Raw genomic sequence first — 9,943 nt, 5'->3', positions numbered from 1 at the left:
TGCGCAGCGCCCCAGCTGCAAACTTCCCTTACGCCCCCTGACCTATCGCCGGACGATATGTCCGACAGGATCAGGGGGCGGTTTGGCAGCGGCGCAAGTTAAAGGGCAGGTGTCGGGCGGCCATTTTAATTTTAATTGACTGCCAGCACCTGCCCACTTTCGCTTTTGTATGCTGACCGCAATCGCTCCTCGAGTGCCGGGCTCTTTTCCCGGCACCCCGCTCCCCGGTGGGGGCCTGGAATGATGCGATGCTACGTGCCACCGTGAGGGTTTCAGTAGTAGCGCCCCAAAGAGGAGGTGGAGCGCTTCCAGTAGCCCCCCGCCTCCTGCTTGGGGCGCTACCACTGAATTTATGGCAGGGGGAGCGCTAAATTTTTCAAGGCGCTAAAATTATCGCCCTGGTGACGTTAGCGCCCCAAAATGGACGCCATCCAATTTTTCCCCCCAGGTTTCTCCAGCTTTTCATCACTGCTCAAATCCCTGGCACTAAGGATCAGCCGTGTGGCTTTTCTCTACACTGTCTCTAGTGCTTGATTGTTTCCCTGGACACAGTACTGGAGCTACGATCTGACCAGAGCACAGTACAGTGTAATCACAACCTCCTCTGTCTTCTCTTTCACTCTGTCAGCGATATAGTTCGACATTGCATTGGCTTTGTTGAGTGCTGCTATGACTTGGTTGGACATGTTGAATGTTGAGGTCTCTTTCAGCCTCGTCCTCCACACCATCTATGAAGCGCATCTGTCTTTTTCCTTCCGATATGTGGTACTTTACACACGACTGCATCAGCCATTGATCTGCCCACTTACATATTTTTCCCAGCTCGCTCTATAATATCTGAAATTACATTCCACTGTCCCACCTGGTTTATATAATTATTATATAGTATTTACAACACAGAAATAGACCATTCAGCCCCACAGGTCTATGCTGGTGTTTATGCTCCACACGAGCCTCCTCCCACTCTTCTTCATCTCACCCTATCAAGATATCCTTCGATTCCTTTCTCCCTCATGTGTTTATCTAGCTTCCCCTTTAATGCATCTGTGCTCTTCGCCTCAACCACTCCCTGTGGGAGCGAGTTCCACATTCTCACCACTCTCTGGGTGAAGAAGTTTCTCCTGAATTCCCTGGTGGATTTATTAGTGACTATCTTATATTTATGGCCCCTAGTTTTTGGTCTCCCCACAAGTGGAAACATCCTCGCTATGTCTACCCTATCAAACCCTTTCATAATCTTAAAGACTTCTGTCATGTCAACCCTCAGTCTTCACTTTTCTACAGAAAAGAGCCCCAGCCTCTTCAATCTTTCCCGATAGGTATAACCTCTCTTCACATTTGACCAGATTGCAATGATTAGACATTAGAAAGAGAAGCTGCCCCAGCAGCGAATCCTGAGACATTCCCACTCAGTCCTTCCCATCGCCCTCGCCCCAACATGATTCCTGTAAAGTTTCCCAATCAGAATTTCCATCCCGTGGGATAAACTGCGGGACTCACCGTTCAAAGTCACATATTCTCCGTGATTGCAATAGTTGCTTTTTAGGCAGGCAAGCCAAGCCAAACTTTATTTAAAATGCATTTGACAAACTTTAATTAACTTTGATGCTACAAAGTTATTGCAATTTAAGAAAAATATAATTACAATTCATAGTGATAAAGTGTGGTACAGAAATAAAACCTTTAAGTTGATTACTCACAAAAATAAACTGTTTATTATAAATAATGTCACAAAAGGCTGAATCAAATTGGCCCACTTTATGAGACTTTCCCTTCACATTCTTTAGGCCTCTTTTGGTGCTAGACCTGCGCACGCCCAGGAGGAGATAAGGGTGATAATCTATCGTTTACTTCGCCTCCCTGCATGGGAGTCTGCCCTCGGGGACCTCCCTCTGATCAGCATCGCATCGTGTGCCAGCCCGCAACTTCTCACCCTGTAGCACGGGGCGTTGTATCTCACTGCTGTTTGAGGGATCGTGCCGTGTGCAAAGTGACTGCCGCGTTTCCCTACATCACAGCATCGACTAGACTTCAAAAAGTACTTAATTGGCTGTAAAGCGCTTTGGGGTGTCTTGAGGTCGAAAAAGGCGCTGTAGCAACGGGTAACTGTACAGGAAATGCAATGCGTCAGCCTCGGCCCAATGAGTAGCACGCTCGCCTCAGAGTCCGAAGATCGTGGGCTTGTGGCCGACACTCCCACTGCAGCACTGAGGGAGTGCTGCACTGTCGGAGGTGCCGTCCTCCTGAGGTTCCGAAAGGCCTATAGAAATGTAAATCTTTATTGCCTTCAGTATGTTCCTGATAGCAAGTCAGAAGTTCTTGAGAAGAGTCTGGGGATATCAAAGGTACAGGAGGCGTTCCAACGCTGATATTTTCGAAGAGTTTTGGTATGTTTTGGTGCGCTTTGAGACGTCCGGTGGTCGTGAAAGGTGCTATATAAATGCAAGTCTTTCTTTTTCTTTTACGTTGAGTTGCATAGAAACATTCCTGGCGGGTTTTTCCTTCTGTTAAGAAAGAGAGACTTGCATTTCTGTAGCGCCTTTCACGATCACCGGACATCCCAAAGCACTTTACAGCCAATGAAGTACTTTTTTGATGTGCAGTCACTGTTGTAATGTGGGAAACGTGGCAGCCAATTTGCACACAGCAAGCTCCCACAAACAGCAATGTGATAATGACCAGATAATCTGTTTTAGTGATGTTGATTGAGGGATAAATATTGGTCAGGACACCGGGGAGAACTCCCCTGTTCTTCTTCGAAATACTGCCATGGGATCTTTTACGTCCACCTGAGAGGGCAGCTTAACGTCTCATCCGAAAGACGGCACCTCCAACAATGCAGCTCCCACTCAGCACTGCACTGGAGCGTCAGCCTAGAATTTGTGCTCAAGTCTCTGGAGTGGGACTTGAACCCACGACCTTCTGACTCAGAGGCGAGGGTGCTGCTCACTGAGCCACGGCTGACACACCATTGTTGTCATGTTTGACGTTCCCGAACAATTACGCAATGTGTGAAGGATCCCGAGGGAAGCTAGAGGAGAAACGGAGGAGCCTCCGAGAATAATTTTCCAAATTACCTTGGAAAGGAAAATTATACCAGAGAGTGAATGTGACTCACATCTGTGAAAGAAGATAAGGCAGAAAATTCTATGTCAGTTAATCTTCCATTGACTGTTGGTAAACTATTCGGGGGGTGATTTTCCCCGGATCCTTTAGGCACTAAAGAGCCTCTGAGGTAGCCAAGTTGGGGTCTTGAGCTGCGACGTTGGTTTAGCCTGCCTTTAATACAAGGCGCCATCTTGGTAAAGGAGTTGAAGCATGCAGTAGGAATGGCTGCCCCTGTGGAATTATGGAATTGAAGAAATGACAGAGAGGACACATAAAGTGGATGAGATTTCTATCGACTTTCAGAAAGCCTTGATACACGAACCTGTCAACCCCCTTGACACCTGCACTCGCTCAACAGAAGAACAGGTCTGATTGGTGCCTCACATCTCCAGGAAGAATTCTTCGCGACTGAGCTCCTGAATTGTGTCCTTCAGAATCCCCGGTTCTGATGATGGGTCGCACACGAAATGTTAACCTGTCGTTTCTCTTACAGATTCTGACTGTCCGTCAGTTCATGGCCAGCATTCTCTGCGTTTATTTCAGAATTACATCAAATTTTACAGGACAGAAAGAGGCCATTCGGCCCAACCGTTCTGTGTCGGTGTTTATGCCCCACACCAGCCTCCTCCCACCCTTATGGATGAAAGTTTCCTCTGGCTGCTGGCTGTAAGGGTCATTTGTGAAATGCGTTTGGACAGTTTTGTAGTGGGCATCAGCACACAGTGCAAAATTCCCCCAAACAGTGTACAAAATTGGTGATCTCATTCGGGAGAGGGAACAGCATGTCAAGTCACAAAACGTCACACTAGTGCAGAGATTGGGGCTGAGGCACATTGTTGGGGCCGAATAGAGAAAGCTTTGTTCTGCCTCTAACTGTGCTACACCTGACCTGAAAGTGATAATTGGAAACACTGGATGCCCACAATGTCCCACTCCCTTAAACCAACCCTGATCCTTATAGAGGCTCTGATGCAATCGCAATTCACACCAGAAACCCTGGAGGTAATTTTAATCTAACTGGCCAGACAGGAACAGACGGGAGGGGATGGGACAAAACGAGATGAGACGGGACAGAACGGGACGAGAAGGGACAGGATGGGATGAGATGAGATGAGATGGGATGGGATGAGATGAGATCGGACAGGATGGGACGGGACGGGACGAGAAGGGACGGGACGAGATGAGATGAGCTGAGATGGGATGACATGGGATGGGATAGGATGGGATGGGATGAGATGGGATGGGATAGGATGAGGTGGGATATCTATTTTAGGCCCTGCCCGATTCTACATTCTATTTACTTCAACGGGGTGCAAAATTGGGTCGGTGAGTAAAATGGGCAGCCGATCTAATCTTGTCAGTTTCTCGCTAGGCGCGTTAGGTTCAAATGACTCCCGCTAATTCGATTCCAACTCTTCCCTGAAGCTCCAGTCTGGTCCTGATCTTTACCTGAAACTCTAAACCAACCCAGTTCTTAGCAGAGGTTCTAATCCAACCTCAATACTTACTGGACGCTCCAATCCAATCCTGATCCTTCCTGAAAACTCTAATCTGATCCCAATAGTTCTTGGGAGCTCTATTCCAATACAGAGGAGGCTGAGGGGAGACTTAATTGAGGCGTATAAAATTATGAGGGGCCTAGATAGAATGGATAGGAAGGACCAGTTTCCTGTTTCCGGTTTCCTCCCACAGTCCAAAGATGTGCGGGTTAGGTTGATTAGCTATGATAAATTGACCCTTAGTGTTAGGGGGATTAAATATGTGGGGTTACGGGGATAGGGTGGGATATGTGTTGGTGTAGGGGTTACGGGGATCGGGTGGGATATGTGTCGGTGCAGGCTTGATGGGCCGAAATGGCCTCTATCTGCACTGTGGGGTTTTCTGTGATTTCTGTCTGTGATTTCTGTGACCTATTTCCCTTAGCAGCGAAGTCAATAATCAGGGGGCACAGATTTAAAGTAATTGGTAGAAGGATTAGAGGGGCGTTGAGGAGAACTTTTTTCACCCAGAGGGTGGTGGGGGTCTGGAACTCACTGCCTGAAAGGGTGGTAGAGGCAGAAACCCTCATCACATTTAAAAAGACTCGGATATGCACTTGACGTGCCGTAAGCTACAGGGCTACGGACCAAGAGCTGGAAAGTGGGATTAGACGGGATAGCTATTTTTCAGCCGGCATTTTTCATGCCAGGATGGGGTTTTGAAGCATTGGTTAATTATTTAATACGTTCAAAATAAAAGTAGAGGAACGTCTGTGAATCGAGGGTATTGCACGACACATTCCCCTCCCCTCTAAAGCAGCATCAGCTGATAGCAACTAATATGGTAACAGCAGGAGACTTAATCTGTTTTTTTAGTGATGTTGGTTGAGGGATAAATATTGGCCCAGGACACCGGGGATAAATCCCCTGCTCTTCTTCGAAATAGTGCCATGGGATCTTTTACATCCACCCGAGTGGGCAGACGGGGGCCTCGGTTTAACATCTCATCGAAAGACGGCACCGCCGACTGTGCAGCCCTCCCTCAGCACCGCACTGGGAGTTGTCAGCCTGGATTTATGAGCTCAGGTCTGTGGAGCGGGACTGAAACCCAAAGCCTTCTGACTGGGAAGGTGCGCTACCCACTGAGCCACGGCTGACACCGGCTGATACGGGGTTAAAGTTCAATCTGTAGCTTTCTGGCGGGTTGACCTGCGAGCATTCACTTTCGTTCTTTTTGCAATGAAGGAGGTTCACCACAGGCTCCAGCAGTCTCATCAGGAGCCCCCGTGTGCTCTCGGAGATGAAGGAGTAGAGAATGGGATCGGCCACGCAGTTCAAACTGGTCAACAGCAGCCCGAAGTGGTAATAGTGGAAGGAGCTCCTCGCAAAGTTGCAGTTGTCCTCAAATAGCGTTCTAACCAGCAGCAGAATGTGGTAAGGGGCAAAACAAATGCAGGAAATGAAAATGGCGCTTAACACCAACTTCTTGATCCTTAGCTTTTGATCCCGTTGAATGCCTTGACTCTCCCGGACAGATACCAACACCCTGCGGTAGGAAAAGGCCAGCAGAAGAATGGGGAAAAGGAACCCGACCGAGAGGCGGTAATAGTTTATTTTCCTTTGCCAGGACTGCAGCGGATAATGTTCAAAACACAATAAATGATTATTTCCATCTATCACCGTCTCGTGGTGGTTGAAAATGAACAGACTGGTTCCGATCTCTTTGACCCAGGCCAGGGCACTGACCAGGACCGCAGCCTTCAAAGTTCTGAAGGCGTGGAATCTTAAAGGGTGGACCACTGCTAAGTAGCGATCCATGGAGATGCAGCAGAGGAATGCAATGCTGACGTATATATTCTCGTAGAGGACCAGCCCAGTGACCCTGCAAAGGAACTCGCCGTTCACCCAATTATCTTCCATCAACAAGTATTGGATCCACAAGGGCAAACAGGCAAGGTGCAATAGGTCGGAGATGGTCAGGTTGCAGAGGTAGACTCCAAGCTCATTCCCCTGCCTGATCTGCAGGTAGCTGTGATAGAGGGACAGGAGATTAGTTGGGAGGCCGATGATGAAGACAGTGATGTAGACAGTGGGAAACAGGGTCTGGTGGATAGAATAATCTAGTGTACAATTGGTGCAATTGTCTTTGTGGCATTCCGTTTGATTGGCCATCTTCAGAGACGATATGAACAGAGAGCTCTTCGAATTGCTTCCCCTCACTGCCGTCTTCAAGTCAGCCAGGAAATCAAACCGGTTCGCTTTTTAAGGCTTCAAGTTGAGAGATCTTCCTAAGAGGGTGGGGGGGGGGGGGGGGCAAATAAAAGCAAAGAAACAAGTTATTAAAAAAACGTTTGAGGTGCTGTGTAGATATAACGGGAGTAAAACCCAACTTCGGATAAGGGTGCATAGCAGCATCGGAACAGGAGGAGCCCATGCAGCCCCTTGCGCCTGTTCTGGCATGGCTGATCTGTATCTTAACTCCATTTACCCACATTGGTTCCATATCACTTAATACCTGTATAAACAAAAGTTTTGAAACCTTCAAGTAACTGGAAACAGCTACTTGAAGGTAAATCAGCGTCACAGCAGTGGGAGGTATTCAAGGAGGAGATAGTGAAAGTTCAGAGCAAATATGTTCCCACAAAGAAAAGAGTGGGACTCCGAAATCTAGAGCCCCCTGGATGTCAAGGGGCAGACAGGGTAGGATAAGGAAAAGAAGGGAAGCTTATGTCAGATATCGAGAGCTAAATACTGCAGAAAGCCGAGAGGAGTATAGAAAATGCAGGGGTGAAATTAAAAAGAGTATTAACAAAGCAAAGGGAGGGCATGAAAAAATATTGGCAAGTAAAATCAAGGAAAACCCAAAGATGTTTTATAAATATCTAAAGAGCAAGAGGATAACTAAGGAAAGAGTAGGGCCCATTAGAGACCAAAGAGGTAACCTGTGTGTGGAGGAGAAGACGTGGGTGGGTATGGTTCTTCATGAATACTTTACGTCTGTCTTTACAAACAGCGAGGGGCGATGCAGACATTGTAGTGAAAGAGGAGGAGTGTGAAATATTAGATGAGATAAACATAGTGAGAGAGAAAGTATTAAGGGGCTTAGCATCTTTGAAAGTAGATAAATCCCCAGGCATGGATGAAATGTATTCCAGGCTGTTAAAAGAAGCAAGGGATGAAATAGCAGAGGCTCTGACCATCATTTTCCAATCCTCTCTGGCTACAGGTGTGGTGCCGGAGGACTGGAGGACTGCTAACATGGTACCGTTGTTTAAAAAGGGAGAAAGGGATAGGCGGAGTAATTATAGACCAATCAGCCTAACATTGGTGGTGGGCAAATTATTGGAAAAAATTCTGAGGGACAGTATTAATCATCATTTAGAAAGGCACGAATTAATCAAGCACAGTCAGTATGAATTTTGTTAAGGGAAGGTCGTGCCTGACTAACTTGATTGAATTTTTTTGAGGAGGTAACAAAGAGGGTTCATGAGGGCAGCACGCTTGATGTAGTCTACATGGATTTTAGCAAGGCTTTTGACAAGGTCCCACATGGCAGACTGGTCAGAAAGATAAAAGCCCATGGGATCCAAGGCAAAGTGGCAAGTTGGATTTAAAATTGGCTCAGTGGCAGGAAGCAAAGGGTAATGGTCGACAGGGGGGTTTTGTGGCTGGAAGGCTGTTTCCAGTGGGGTTCCGCAGGGCTCAGTACTAGGTCCCTTGCTTTTTGTGGTATATGTCAATGATTTAGACTTCACTGTAGGGGGCATAATTAAGGAGTTTGCAGATGATACAAAAATTGGCTGTATGGTTGATAACGAGGAAGAAAGCTGCAGACTGCAGGAAGATATCAATGGACTGGTCGGGTAGGCAGATAAGTGGCAAATGGAATTCAATCTGGAGAAGTGTGAGGTAATGCATTTGGGGAGGGCTAACAAGGAAAGGGAATACACAATTAATGGTAGGACACAGAGTAGTGTAGAGGAACAGAGGGACCTTGGAGTGCAGGTCCACAGATCCCTGAAGGTAGCAGGATAGGTAGATAAGGTGGTTAAGAAGCATACAGGATACTTGCCTTTATTAGTGAAGGCATAGAATATAAGAGCAGGGAGGTTATGCTTGAACTGTATAAAACACTAGTTAGACCGCAGCTAGAGTACTGCGTGCAGTTCTGGTCACCACATTACAGGAAGGATGTGATTGCACTAGAGAGGGTACAGAGGAGATTTACAAGGATGTTGCCAGGAGTAGAGAATCTTAGCTATGAGGAAAGACTGGATAGGCTGGGGTTGTTTTTCTTGGAACAGAGGAGGCTGAGGGGAGACCTAATTGAGGTGTATAAAATTATGAGGGGCCTAAATAGAGTGGATAGGAAGGACCTATTTCCCTTAGCAGAGGGGTCAATAACCAGGGGACACAGATTTAAAGTAATTGGTAGAAGGATTAAACGGGAGTTGAGGGGAACTTATTTCACCCAGAGGGTGGTGGGGGGTCTGGATCTCACTGCCTGAAAGGGTGGGAGAGGCAGGAACCCTCATCACATACTTGGCCCCTCATACACCCGCACCCCGCACACCCTGCCCCTTGCACACCCGTCCCACGTACACCCGCCCCCGCACACCCGCCCCTCACACACCCGCCCCTCGCACACCCGCCCCTCGTACACCCGCCCCTCGCACACCCGCCCCCCGGCACACCCCACCCGTCACACACCCCGTCCCCGCACACCCGCCCCTCGCACACCCGCCCCCCGCACACCCCGCCCCTTGCACACCCGTCCCCCGCACACCCGTCCCCTCGCACACCCGCCCCTCGCACACCCGCCCCTCGCACACCCGCCCCTCGTACACCCGCCCCCGCACACCCGCCCCCCGCACACCCCGCCCGTCGCACACCCGCCCCCGCACACCCGCCCCTCGCACACCCGCCCCCCGCACACCCGCCCCTCGCACACCCGCCCCTCGCACACCCGCCCCCCGCACACCCCGCCCGTCGCACACCCTGCCCCTCGTACACCCGCCCCCGCACACCCCGCCCCTCGCACACCCGCCCCCTCACACCCGCCCCTCGCACCCACCCCTCGCACACCCCGCCCCTCGCACACCCGCCCCCGCACACCCGCCCCTCGCACACCCGCCCCTCGCACGCCCGCCCCTCGTACGCTCGCCCCTCGTACGCCCGCCCCTCGCACGCCCGCCCCTCGCACGCCCGCCCCTCGCACGCCCGCCCCTCACACATCCGCCCCCGCACCCGCCCCTCGCACGCCCGCCCCTCGTACACCCGCCCCTCGTACACTCGCCCCCCGCACACCCCGCCCCTCGTACGCCCACCACTCATACGCCCGCCCCTCGCACACCCGC

The 9,943-nt window shown here is 49.8% G+C and overlaps 1 protein-coding gene across 1 annotated transcript; it reads right to left on the bottom strand.

Moving 5' to 3' along the window:
• Positions 1-1,862: 1,862 nt before the first annotated feature.
• On the bottom strand, positions 1,863-6,870 carry LOC147081628 (G protein-coupled receptor 68-like). The gene has a single exon (XM_085980765.1). It carries the CDS (start codon positions 6,756-6,758, stop codon positions 5,661-5,663), a length of 1,098 nt encoding a protein of 365 aa, XP_085836891.1. The 5' UTR covers positions 6,759-6,870; the 3' UTR covers positions 1,863-5,660.
• Between the last annotated feature and the right edge of the window lie 3,073 nt (positions 6,871-9,943).

The sequence above is a fragment of the Somniosus microcephalus genome, unplaced genomic scaffold (assembly GCF_052327205.1).
Source record: "Somniosus microcephalus isolate GS21.2 unplaced genomic scaffold, FLI_Smic_1.0 scaffold509, whole genome shotgun sequence".
In the NCBI taxonomy this organism is placed as follows: Eukaryota; Metazoa; Chordata; class Chondrichthyes; order Squaliformes; family Somniosidae; genus Somniosus; species Somniosus microcephalus.
Note: the sequence above shows the minus strand (reverse complement) of the source record. Positions and strands in the feature narration are given on the sequence as shown.

Bases quoted from the DNA above. Each gene is read 5' to 3' on its own strand.
- LOC147081628 (XM_085980765.1), bottom strand. From the start codon at position 6,758: ATGGCCAATCAAACGGAATGCCACAAAGACAATTGCACCAATTGTACA.